The sequence below is a fragment of the Rhinolophus sinicus genome, linkage group LG04, assembly GCF_036562045.2.
Source record: "Rhinolophus sinicus isolate RSC01 linkage group LG04, ASM3656204v1, whole genome shotgun sequence".
Taxonomy (NCBI): domain Eukaryota; kingdom Metazoa; phylum Chordata; class Mammalia; order Chiroptera; family Rhinolophidae; genus Rhinolophus; species Rhinolophus sinicus.
Genome location: NC_133754.1, coordinates 157,741,690 through 157,754,041, shown reverse-complemented (window position 1 = coordinate 157,754,041; position 12,352 = coordinate 157,741,690). Strand labels below are relative to the sequence as shown.

General features: G+C 52.0%; 1 protein-coding gene and 1 long non-coding RNA gene across 8 annotated transcripts; both read right to left on the bottom strand.

The window, feature by feature from the left end:
• Positions 1-202: 202 nt before the first annotated feature.
• On the bottom strand, positions 203-10,399 carry LOC109446059 (small regulatory polypeptide of amino acid response). Of its 7 annotated transcripts, none has more exons than XR_012495846.1 (5): positions 10,304-10,393; positions 8,153-8,262; positions 7,774-8,039; positions 6,441-6,683; positions 203-5,950 (listed from the first exon to the last, which is right to left on the bottom strand). It is a non-coding gene; the product is annotated as a small regulatory polypeptide of amino acid response (long non-coding RNA). The 7 variants fall into 7 exon arrangements; XR_012495849.1 differs by having other exon boundaries at positions 7,774-7,986; XR_012495845.1 differs by having other exon boundaries at positions 8,153-9,029; positions 10,304-10,390.
• Positions 10,400-10,496: 97 nt separating this feature from the next.
• On the bottom strand, positions 10,497-11,597 carry HRCT1 (histidine rich carboxyl terminus 1). Its single transcript, XM_019729087.2, has one exon. It carries the CDS (start codon positions 11,301-11,303, stop codon positions 10,974-10,976), a length of 330 nt encoding a protein of 109 aa, XP_019584646.2. The 5' UTR covers positions 11,304-11,597; the 3' UTR covers positions 10,497-10,973.
• Between the last annotated feature and the right edge of the window lie 755 nt (positions 11,598-12,352).

Genomic DNA, 12,352 nt, shown 5'->3' with positions numbered 1-12,352 from the left:
ACACCCACACACATAAAAGGAAAGCAGGACTGTAGGAGCTGATCACCCCTTCTCTGATCACCCCTTCTTCATCATCCCAGACTCTCCTTAACCCCCGCCCCCTCCCATAGCCACCTCTGAGCATATACTCCTGCTTCACTCAGAAAACAGACCACTGGGCATGACACCCTCACCTCCCTTCTCCCTCTGACACGCTCACAGGCAGCATTTATTATTTATTGGTATCCCCAGACATCCTTCCCGGCAGCATTCCCTCACCCCTGCCCACATCCAGTCTTGACCCTCTGACCCCCTCACCCCCGCCTGTGCGCTGGCTCCCAGACCACCCCAGGGACCTCTTCTGTGGGTCTCTTCCTTGCTCATTGTTGTGAGCGCTTGGAAGGGCAGTCGCCATATTTCAGTCTCTTCCTGAAAGTCAAGGGGACATTAACCCCTTAGCAGGGCCCTACGTCCCTGTGTGGTACTTGTGACATGAGTGGGGAACAAAGTCCTGGCACACAAGTTCAGATAGAGTAACACTGGGAGCCAATGTCCCTCCAGAGGCCAATGCTCTGATAAGCACAGAAGGGTATACAGAGTAGAACAGAATTGAATAACGAACCAAGTCCCAGAGTCAATAGGGATGGAGGAGGTTCCTGGCCGGGAGAGATGACTGGGCCCACGATGGGTCTGAGGTGAGCTGGTCTTGCAAGGAAGAACATCAGAGAGTCCCGGAGTATGCTGGCTTGCACCTCTCGGATGACTGTCATGTCGCCCAGAGGAACGTCCCGGAGGATTATTCCTGAGTATCTCACTCAGAGCCTCGCAGAGGGTCTTAGCCTGAGCGCCCAGTCGGACCACTCATGGCATTGCTCTTGAGCTCTGCTTTTATCCTCTTTTCCTTGGACATGTTTCCTTCTTAGGTGAGAACCAGAAGTTGTTTTGGTGAACGTGTTTATCACTCAATTTTGTTAGGCTCAGTTTCCCACAAAAACATATTTTTCACTTCACTCTTATCAGTCTCACACATGTGCGGCCATAGTCCTGTCCCTACTAGTAAACAACTTGTTTTGCAGCCTCAATCCAACATATTTAATACATTTATATGCTCTACACACTCAGGTACTCAGTGTCTCTCTCCAATCCTTCTCCTTCGGGCCTATACAGACTCAACCGCTCTCCCTTATTAAAAATAATAATAATAAACTCACCCCTCTGGCCACAATGCATCACTCTCCTTCCCTTCAAATTATCTTCAGCTGTGATCGTCCCTTCCTCAGCTCTCACTGACTCCACTGCTCTTACACACACACACACACACACACACACACACACACACAACCACTGTAGGGCTGCTCCCTTCACTTCATTCAAACTGTTCTCACCAAGGTCATTGTCAACTGTCATGTTATAAAATCCAAGGTCTCTTCTGCATTCTCACATCACCAGCCCTCCTAATGCTTTTAATGCTAATGATCCATCTTGTCTGGGAACCACCTTCTCCCTCACAAGATTGCCAGATAAAATATAAGACACCCAGTTAAATTTGAATCTCAGATAAACAACAGATAATGTTTTAGTAACAGTATGTCCCAGATATTGCATGGGACATATTTATACTAAAAATTATTTGCTGTCTATCTGAGATTAAAATTAACTGGATGTCCGGTATTTTTGTTTGTCAAATCTGACAACCCTACTTCCTGCTTCTCTGCCCCCTGAGCTCCTCACTTTCCTGTCTTGGTTGGTTCTCCTTTTGTCAGCCTGCTCCCGGGTGCTGGCCTTGGTTGTCTTCCCTTCTCAAACTCCCTGCTCTCCTGGGACAGCTTCTCCCACCCTCAGGTCCACCTCCACATAGGGCTGGCCTCACCCAGAGTCTCCAAGGACCTTCCCTCCAGCTCCCACTGCGGGAGCCCCGTTCCCCGATAGCCACAGCAGATTGCAATGCTGGCGGGTGTGTGCTTGCAGAGGCTGTACATGCCCAGTCCGGCAAGTGAGGCTGCCTCTTAGCTGCCTCCAGCCTCTGTTGCGTGGAAATGTGCTGGCTATATGTGGCAAGAAGTGCTTCCCTTTGGAGCTGGCTATTGTCCAGCCCTTCTCCTCACGCAGGGTCAAGATGAACAGCTGACTCCCTGCCCCCACATGGTCTCAGAATCTCCGCTCATGCTCTTCCCTCTGTCTAGAATACCCTCCTCCAAATTCTGCTTGTTGAAATGCCCTCTTTTCTTCAAGTCCTGCTCAAGGGCCACTTCCTCCCAGGTTTCCCTGGGTCTCCTTGCTCTCCCCACCTCACCCCCACACCCAGCTCCTGAGTGTGTGATTTGCAGCTGTGTCTAAGTCACTACGTTGGGAGTCCGTTGAGTGCTGGGACTGTGTCTGGTTAACCCCCACGTTCCCTGGGCAGGGCCTGGTACACAGTCCTGCTCAGCCAGTGTTTACTGAATGGAAGAGTGAATGGCTGAATAAGAGAATGAGTGATGGAATGAATGAATGAAGAAATAAATGCATGAGTAAGCGATGTGAACGAAAAAGCGGGTATGTAATAAACCTGACAAGTTTAGGGGGGCCACATGGCAGGCCTGACCTCAGTGACCAAAAGTAACCACACAGGATGGTCTAAACATAAAAATCTCTAACTGGACAGGTCATAGTGGGCAGTCATGCCCCAGGCCCATAGCTTCCTTAGCAAAGGTCGATCTTTACCTTAAATGAGCTCTCTGTCCACTGTTCTTATGCATCTAGGATAGCATACCTTTGAAATACCAGAGTAATTTTCTTTTCCAGACCCCTCAAAGGCATAACTATAGGCACCAGAGCACAAGACCACAGAATCCCTCGTTTTTATCTTGTTTCCCACATACCATCTCTGTGTACTGTAAATGTTAATTATTAACTATCCTGTGCCCACCAATGTAAAAGAAGTATGTGCTTCTCCATTTTACTTTTAGTCCAATCCTAGAGATTTCCCCACTTTGCTTTCTCTTGCCTTTTTAATCTACACCAGTGGACTTCATGTGACTTCCTTACATTTTCTCCTTGGATTCTAAACATATAAAGGGAGCTGCAAAACTGCCATTCTCCAGAGCATTTTCTTAATCTGTTGAGATCTTGCTTCCAGGCACATCCTCAAAAATTTGGCTCAAGTAAACGCTTATAAAACTTTTCTATAGGTTTGGATGTTCTTTCATGAACAGTGAGGAAGGCAGACTCAGTGAGTAAATGGAGTGGATGGATGGATGGATGGATGGATGGATGGATGGATGGATGGACGGGCAAGTGAGCAAATCCTGAGGAGACCTCAGGGCTTGACAGACTGCCTGTCACTTGCAGGGGGAGGCCCCATGCTCCCATCCCATTGCTTTGTTTTCACAGTCACTTGATTCCAGCCTGCAGACCTTTCCCTCCACTGACAAGGGAGGGTATAGTTCATGGTACAGGGGCAGAGCCCTGGGCCTGGAGTCCAGATACTTGGGTCCAGATGAAGGGTGCCTGACCAAAGCAGAGCTGACTCTGTGTAAGGGTAGTGAGCTGCTGAGGTCCACTCTTTTCTCCCCTCCCAGATCTTGCTCCTCTGTCCTGCCCACCTGGAGCTCCTATGCCCAGGTATTTCTTTGTGCCTGGACACACTCACTCACCTCTAACCAGTCTGGATGCCTCTGAGCACAGCACCTGCTAAGTTCCTGTGGAGATGTACCTGCCAGGGCCCCTTCAAGGAAGGACTTCAAGGTCAGTCACAGCTGCAGATCTGCTTTGCCTGAGGGCAAACCCTGGGTTGGGGGTGGGCGGGAGGCAGCAAGCTCTCAGAGACCAAGCAAAGGTGGAGGATAGTAAGGGTCAATGTCACACTTTCACTTCCTCTGTCCAATCCTGCTCCCTTCTCCTTTCCCTCACAGACATTGATCCCTATAAAAGTCACGCACCCCAAACTTTGTCTCAGTGTTCACCTGCAGAAAAGACAGCCTGCAGCAAATAGTTCCCTTTACTCAGTCTCCAGGTCCTCCCTGCAGCCAGTTCCCCTCTACATGTATCTATGAAGGCCTTGCTCGGCCCTCATAGATGACCAAGTGACCAAGACATGGTCTCCAGGAGCTCCCATCCCTGGGCTACGCCTCTCCCCTCCCCATGCTCACCCACTCCCTCCCTTTCCATCAGCCCGACCATCTCCCTGGCCCCTTACCCCTTCTGCATCTCTGCAGTCCTAAGCCTCTCTCTCTCTGAGAGTCCTTCCTGTGCCAGTCACATGGCCAGGGTGTCCTGTCTGAGCACCCTCAGAGGCCAGAGCCCCCCTCAGGGTCAGTCTTGCACCCCTCAACAGGCTGGTTCTGTAAGGGCTGAATGGACACATGATCCAGGAGACTCAGAATTTTGCACCCTTCAAACTATGCTCTAAACACAGTACAGCACTTCTTTCGTGGATACAGAGAAAACATTTTTTTTTTAAATAAAAACTTAGCCTCTCTTTATTTGTGATGGAAACAAGAGCTTTGCTACATGCTCTTAATGTAAAGTAACATTTAGCTTATTTGGAAGTGTCTTTAAGTTCATGATTTTCTGTCATTCCTGAGTGACACAAGTCACTCACATTCTCTAAGAGGAGAAGTGACCTATAAGAATAGAGTAATAAAGTCTCATTCAAAATATGTTTCAAAGTTTTCTTTCTGGCTTTCCTGTTAATAAAATATCTTATCCTTTCTGTGACTCTTATTTTCTCTTCTGTTTCCTTTTGTGGTTTTCCAGCCCTGCTTCTTGGGAGACCCATAAAAGGATATACATTTTCAATTATAAAATAAATCATTGAAGCAGAACTTCAGTTTCAAAATTTCAGGGTTGATTTCAGGCAACTGGCAGGGGCGGCCTCAGTTGGATGCACACATACCAAACAGCAAAAAGACTCAGGAGAACAGATAAGAAGTGATTTGTAAAAATGTCCACTTGAGGGCACTGCTTCTTCTGGTGGCAATAGAACCAGTTTCGTAGGCATCCAGGGGTAACCTGAGTTAACCCGACCCTGTTTGCAATAAATTCCACTTCCCCTGTAGATGAGAAAGGCTGGCCAACCATCCAATCCAACACTGTTCGCTCATTCACTCTTCGAACCTCTCCCAAGCCCCTTCTTGTGGGTGGGGTCCAGCTGAGCTCTCAGAGGTCACGGCTGACTCCCACCTGGTCCCAACACTGTGGCTCTCGCAGGCCCAAGGGCACAGCAACCAGGGATGGGAAGGGACAGAGAATTTGCTGGATATAGGCAGGGATGCCAGCCTCGGAGCAGTGGGGCAGTCTTGTTGGGGGATGGGTGAGTCTGACCCAGCAGCAAAGAAAATCCTGAGGCCCCTTAGGCCTCACATGAAGGTCCAGAAGTCCCGGGCACTCGCCACTGGCTGGGTGTGACGAGCTGGCCCTGTGAAGAGAAAAGCCTCCTGGTGAAACGTGGCCACTGTGAAGCTGTGGCCCGGGCCCCCCTGAGGATTCTGGGTCCTTGAGTCACAGCTGAAGCAGCAGAGGATGCAGGTGATGGCCACAGTGACCACAAACAGCACTGCCACCATGCCGATCACTGCCGTTTCCATGGCCCCGCGTGGCAGTGGACCCGCTCAGCAGCCTGCTCAGCAGTCTTGGAGTCTTAGCGCCCCATCCAAAACAGGGGGCTCTTGGTGGTGACGGGTACCCTGCGCTTCCAGCCTCTCCCCCTGCAGTCTTCTAAGAAGATAGTGGTCCAAGGTCCTGCGTTGTGTTCCCTCGAGGCCGTTGGGCACTTCACATGGGCCTACTCTGACTTCAGTTGGTCTCTGTCACCGTTTCTTAAGCCTGGCCAGGCTTCCAAGAGCTATGGACAACTCCACTGGCAGCCTCTGGAAGAAATGCTGTCCTGAAAGATGTAAGCCCAAGACTCCCCGGACTCTGAAGAGCTGGAAGGAGGGGGCAGAGGACTTTGCTCACAGGGAACCTTGCCAAGCCGGCCCTCTGGTGACGCCTACGGATTTCAAGAGAGTTTGTATGCTCAAACAAAAGACAAAATACTCCCCCTTGTGGATCCGGGATGAGCCTGGGCTCGCCCCTGGAGGAACGTTGGGCCAGTCCTTGAATAAGCCTATCTGCTGCCAGTCTGCTGTGTCGGGAGACCCTGGCCCTGTGCTGGGGGCAGGGCCACAGGTGGGGAGGAAGGCAGTGCCACCTTTGGGCAAGCAAATGAGGGGAGCCCTGCAAGCTCACTGCTAGTGCCACGGGGGCCTTCGGCAGGGCTGTGGGGGAGGGCCTGTTTCATTTGGCCTCCTTTTCTGTATGGGTTTGGGAGAGTACTGTTTAGATAAGGCCCGGACATCTGAGTGCCTTCAGTGACATACTGTGGGACTCTCTGGACCTGCCGTTCCCAGAGAAGCTCTCTTCTGCTGCGGTCTCCCCGCCAGCCCTCCTTGCTGCCTGCTCATGCCCACTGCTTACACTCAGGTGCTGTGAAAACTTACCCTGGGCTCCCCCTGGATGACAGCTGTGGCTGTTTGTGGTGCTGTGGCCTCCCGACCTGGTGGCTGTCCCAGGAGCCAAGTCACGGCATGCCCATCCCTGGGTGCTGCAGCCTTGCTGCTGCCTGGGACTGGGCTCCAAGATGTCGGAGTGGCTGTGAGCACTTCCTGAATTCCTTCCTCCAATTGTCACAGCCTGGGACCTGCACAGCTGCCTGCCGCCCGTCTGCGTCCGCGGTGACTACACTTACCCATGCCCCACAAACACTCATGTCATTTCAGTCCTGCCCCCTGCCAGGTTCTCCACTTAACTGGGGGCGGGGGGGGGGGGCAAGCCAGGCCCAGACCACTGAGTAAGTCGTCCAGAAAGTGCTCCATCCTGACACCCACTTTGTCACAGCCCTCTCCCAGCCAACACCTCCTGAGACCACCACCACTTCCAGAAATGAGACTGGGTTATTAGTCCCAGTTTACCCAAACTCTGAGGAATGGAAGAGTGAGAAACAACAATTCCAGGCATGGGACACAGCCAGGTATTGTCTCATATAATCGATCCAGAAGCCCTGTGAGGTGGTATTATCTCCGCTTTACAGATTCAGGTGCTGGTAGTCAGAGGTTACATGACCTGCCAAATTAGCCTGTTGCTAATTTGTAGTGAAAACAAGAGTACCCAATGGCTGAAGAGGGGCTTGCCAGCCTTCCTTTCTAGTAAGATGCTCTTTCCAGGTACCACAGGACCACACAGCCATCACCTCATTCTACAGTTTTACTGCTCAGAGTTCAAAGGCCCAGAGAGAGACAAGGGCTAGCCCAAGGTTACACAGTCTGGGTCCTTTTCGATTTCTCTAAGGCTCCAGTGAGCTGTCTTTAGTACCAGCTCTAGGCAACTCCTCAGGCCCAGAACAGGAGCGTGACTATTGGGAGTAGGATGCCCAATAAATCCTCACTCTTCCCTTTTCCAAAATGACTGTACAGCCCAGGTGTGGGGCTCCACCTCTGACAGGGCAGAAGATGAGCATGGAACAAGCTGGGGCCATGACAGGAAGCTGGACACCTGGGATTATTTGTATTAACTGGGGCGACCAGAAACAGAGACGAGGAAACTTGAGGAGTCAATCTGTGGTGCTGGTGGTTTCAGATTGAATTACCACGATCAACTAGTCAATTCAGGAGACAGAGGGCACCAGGGAGACCAGGTTTCGCTGTGTTATTTGTTCCTTGGACTTCTCATTTTCCTGTTCCTTGTGGGTGAATGGAGTGGGAGGCCCCCTGTGGTAGGTGTCTGTTGTTCAGCATTTTTAAACTAGAGTAAAGGATAAGGGCTCAGCCCTCTTACCTCTTGCCTTGCATAGGTCTCTTTTTCTGTTTCTGAGATTTGGGGACCCTCCTTTGATTCATCTATAAAATAGGCCTTCTGGTCGGTTCTCTAATAGGCATTCAGCATTTGAATGGAGGCCGTGTGGCATCATGAGAGGGACTCCGGTTATATAGTGAGGGCAGGCACAGGCTGTCAAGGCTCTTAGGTCTTCATGGATATCACACTGGTGGTCTGTAATGTAGAATGACCAACGTGGCATCTCAAGCCCAGGGCACAAAGAGTAACTATGGATAAAGGTCAATACAATTAGATACCTTCCCCACAGTACCCTCCCATCTTGGCACCCTTGCCCCCAACCACCCCTCAACAACCCCTTTCCATTCCTCAGCATTATTACCAGGAGCATTAAAAAGAGAAGACGGCCATCAACCTTTTGTACAATTCAGATACACTTGTCCTGAGTGGTTTTTCCAGGTATCTTCTCTTCATCCTGTGACTTTTGTAATCCTGTGAAACACAGCCCCTACCCATGAGCCCCAGATGCAGAGGGGCTCCCAAAGATATCTGTCACTTAGATTCGTATGTGACCTGCCAGCAGCCATCATCCTCATCAACTGATCAGAAAAAAAGACCACATCCCATACGTTCCACTTCTGTTAACGAGGAAAAGGGATGGCAGGCATGCAGAAACAAAGAGGATGCCAGTTCTCCCAGGGCTTGAGGCCACACTTAGGAAAGGCAGGCCGACCAAGACTAACACGGGGCTGTGCAGAGAGACAAAGAGGAGGGAGGGCCAGCCAGTGGGCTACAGACCTCCACCTGCTGTTTCCTGCCCTCAGGCCACGCCGTACCCCTCGACACTGGGGAGATGGAGGAGCCCAGCTCCCTCACAAGCCCCACACGGCCTCGTCCCAGAGGTCCTACTGCTCTAGTTGCTGTCAGGCTCTGAACTTCTGGCAGTGGTTCTGCTTTTCTATTTTTCCTTTTTTTTTTTTTTACTGTGGTGTGATTTTTTTAAACTTTTATTTATCTTAAGTGTGTTTTTCCAGCACCCACCAGCTCCAAGCCAAGTAGTTGTTTCACTCTAGTTGTGGAGGGTGCAGCTCACAGTGGCCCACGTGGGGATCGAACCACCAACCTTGTTAAGAGCACCGCGCTCTACCACTGAGCTAACTGGCCGCCCCTGGCAGTGGTTATTCTGATCCTATTTGCTTTTCCAGAGAGCATGAGTCTCTGATCTATGAGGGCAGGGTCCTTGAATCCTCCATAAATCTCTGGGGAAAGAGATAGAATGTAGTGTGTGCTCCAAAAGAGCACAATGTATCATCATCATCATCATCATCATAATAATAACAATAACAATAATACATTGCAAACCCATAGAAGGGGGCAACAAGTTCTTCCTGGACCAAAACACAGAGAAGGTAAAGTGCAAGGTGTTTTCTGGGGCTGATGACTAGAGCAGTGCAGATGGAACAAAAGAGCAAGGGGGTCGGCGGGAAGCGGGCCGGGGGCCTTGAGTGGCCAACCAAGAGGCAGAGACTTTCTCCCAAAGGCAATGAGGAACTTCAGCAGAGGCTTCAGAAAGGGGCAGGGCTGGAGGTGAGCAGACTCGGAGGGGCTGTGACAGGAATCCAGGCTTGGAGATGAGCGAGGGTGGACATGGGGGACAGGGGAGGGGAGGTGGATTTGAAGGACGCTGCAGAGATAAAATCAACAATACACTGCGATTCATGGTCCACTTTCCCAACCCAGAAATCTGGTGTGGCTTCCAGTGTGACTTTGCTTCCCTCTTCCCCTCACAGACCCCAGTCCCTACCCCAACCCAAGCACTGAGACTCCATCAGGAAATAGAAAACAGGACATTCTGTTCCAGTGAGTCAGCAGGCCCCTGACTTTCTGGACTGTTCTCAAGCCCCTCCCCTCCAGCTCACCCAGCCCCCCAGCCGCTCCTCCCTCCACTTCCCACCCCAGCTCACAGGCACAGGCTGCAGGCCTCAGAACACGATTTCCTTCCTCCCTGTGGAATTCCGCCAGTTATTCCTGGGGTTTTTGAGAACATGCCCCCAGGGTTTGGCAAGAAGGAGTCTCTGTTATCTGTCCCATTTTGGGGAAGAGGAAACTGAGACCCAAGGAGGCGAGCACTCTCCAAGGCCGCTCAGCACTACATCCCCCAGTTTAAAGAACCCATCTCTCCCTCCCAACCTAATTGCCATAAGCAGAAACCATGGAGGCAGGCTGGCTGGAGACTCAGGGCTTGGACAAGAAACCCTGACCCAGTTACCAAGGAAACACTGAATTCAACCCAGCCCACAGAGTGGGGTTTCTGCCAGTCCCAGAGCTCAGTCTGCCCTAGATGTGGGCTGGAAAGAACCCTGAGGTAGAGCCATGAAGGCCAGCCTTGGAGGCCTTACTGCTCCCTCTCTGAGACCCTGGACTGCCCCATAGAAGCCCAGAACCCCCCTGGTACACAGAAAGCCCTCTCTGGACGGGGCTGCACGCAAACCCTAAATCCTCCCTCAGCGCTCAGGCCCCATGCCCTTCTCACCTGCTATCCATGGAGCACCGCAGAGCCCACCCAGTTTCCCCCACTGCACAGCCAGCCCTCAAGCCCCAGGCAGAAGCCACCACTTTGTGCACTCACTTCCCATCAGAGTAGGAGGTCCCGGAGCAATGCAGAGAGGAGCCTGGCAGCTCCCTGCCCCCACTTGACTTGTAATCAAGAGACTCTTCACAAAGGCTTCTTGGAGGTTTTTATTTTCTTGTATTAAGACACCAGTAAATTGACTGTGCAGCCTCATACTGCCTTCTCCAAATGAAAGGGCATTGCTGGGGTCCCTCCCATCTACCCCCAGCCAGGGGCCTGAGGAAGTCAGAAGAGGAGCACGTCAGAGAGCGCATGGGCCATCTTTCATGCATCAGCATGCATCGGTGCACTTCTGGTGCCCCCTGGGAGTTATAGTCCCAAGGTGGTGTCCATCCCCAAAGGACCACCTCTGCTCTCACTCCCCTCACCCTCCAGTGCGCGCTGGGTCATCCCAGGTGCTCCTCTGTCCTTTGCCTCTGTGGTTCACTGGGGTACCGTATGCAAATGAAACCCAAGTAGGAACCAGGCACAGTACCCAGCGTTCAGCAGAGAGGTACCCCTCTGCACAGGAACATGGGAGTCCACGCATCCTGAAGATGGTACGTCAGGCTGCGGCTGCCATCCACAGGCATCAGCGGTGACCTCGGTGGGCCTTGTGGTGGGCTTGGTGGTGGCGGTGGTGGTGCAGGTGGTGGTGTTGGAGGCCTGCATGGTGCATGTGAGACAGATGGCCAGGAAGATGGGGATGGTGAAAGTGTCCCAGGTGGCCCCGGCCCCGGAAGAGCCAAGGCTGGATCCGCCGGACTCGGTTTCTCCTTACAGCTGGTTGGTTTCTCTCCACGTCATTGTCCCACTGTCCACCGTGCAGGCAGGTGGCCAGTAGCAGCAGCAGCAGCAGAACAGCCAAAGCAGTGCCTGTGATCAAGCCCACGAGGGTCGTGCTCCCCAGGAGGCCTAGCATCTGGGAGCTGGACAGTCCCCTCCGCTCTGTGGCTCCTGTTGCTTCCTCCCCTTCAGCGGCCTCTGCTCAGTCCTCACAGTCGCTGGACTTTGTTGTCTCAGTTCCTGCAGGCTGGAAAGTATCCAGGGAATGTAGACGGAGTCTCTTGGGCTGGAGCTGCTGGCCAAGGGCGAGGCCAGGCGACTGTTAACTCTGGGGAGGCCGAGCGAAGGCTGGATGGGAACAGGACTGTCAGGCGGGAGCTGTGGAGGAAAGAGCCTGACGCTGGAGATAAGAGATCCAGGCCCCCATCCCTGCCTCCTGGCCAAGTGACCAGGCCAACCCCTTCCTCTCCCCGGGCCTCAGTTCCTTCCTCTTTTAGAGAAAGTACAGCACAGTGATTAAGAATGTGGGTTCTGGAACTACACAACTCACTAGCTCTCTGACTGTGCACATGTCACTTAACCTCTCTTAGTTTCCTCATCTGTAAAACAGCTGATAAGAGTATCTTTGCTCATAAGGTTTTCTAAGAATTTAAGAAATTAAGATTTATAAAGCACGTCAACCAGTTGTTGACATATGTTCGCCATCAATTTTATTGCAGTGGGGTTTGGACCAGATGACTTGGGAGATCTTGTCATCTGAAAGTCTGTAGCTCCCTGTCCTGCAAAGTTCACAAAGGCCACAGAGTCCTCTGGGACTGAGTCAGATTATGTCAAACACACTGTCGCACACTTCAGGAGCGCTGTGAAGCACCAAGGGCAGATTTCCATCATTCAGGGAAGCTGAACAACTGTCTCTAGGTCCTCAGCCCTGCCGGCTTTGGGAGCCAAGACGGTCTGGGAGTTAGCCCATGGCTGCAGGAGGCAGGAAAGAGGCCACTGAGCTCAGAGAGGCCAAGCCCTACCCCAGCCTCCTGGTTCCCAGTTCAACAGTCTTGACTGGCCATAAACTGCAGACTCCTTGCTCCATCCCACCCTCCCTGCCTGGTGAGAATTTACAAAGCGGGCAGGACCTGTGTAGTCGCAGACTCCTCTCCCCCTCCTAGTCCCAAACCCCTCTGTTCATCC

Bases quoted from the DNA above. Each gene is read 5' to 3' on its own strand.
- HRCT1 (XM_019729087.2), bottom strand. From the start codon at position 11,303: ATGCTAGGCCTCCTGGGGAGCACGACCCTCGTGGGCTTGATCACAGGC.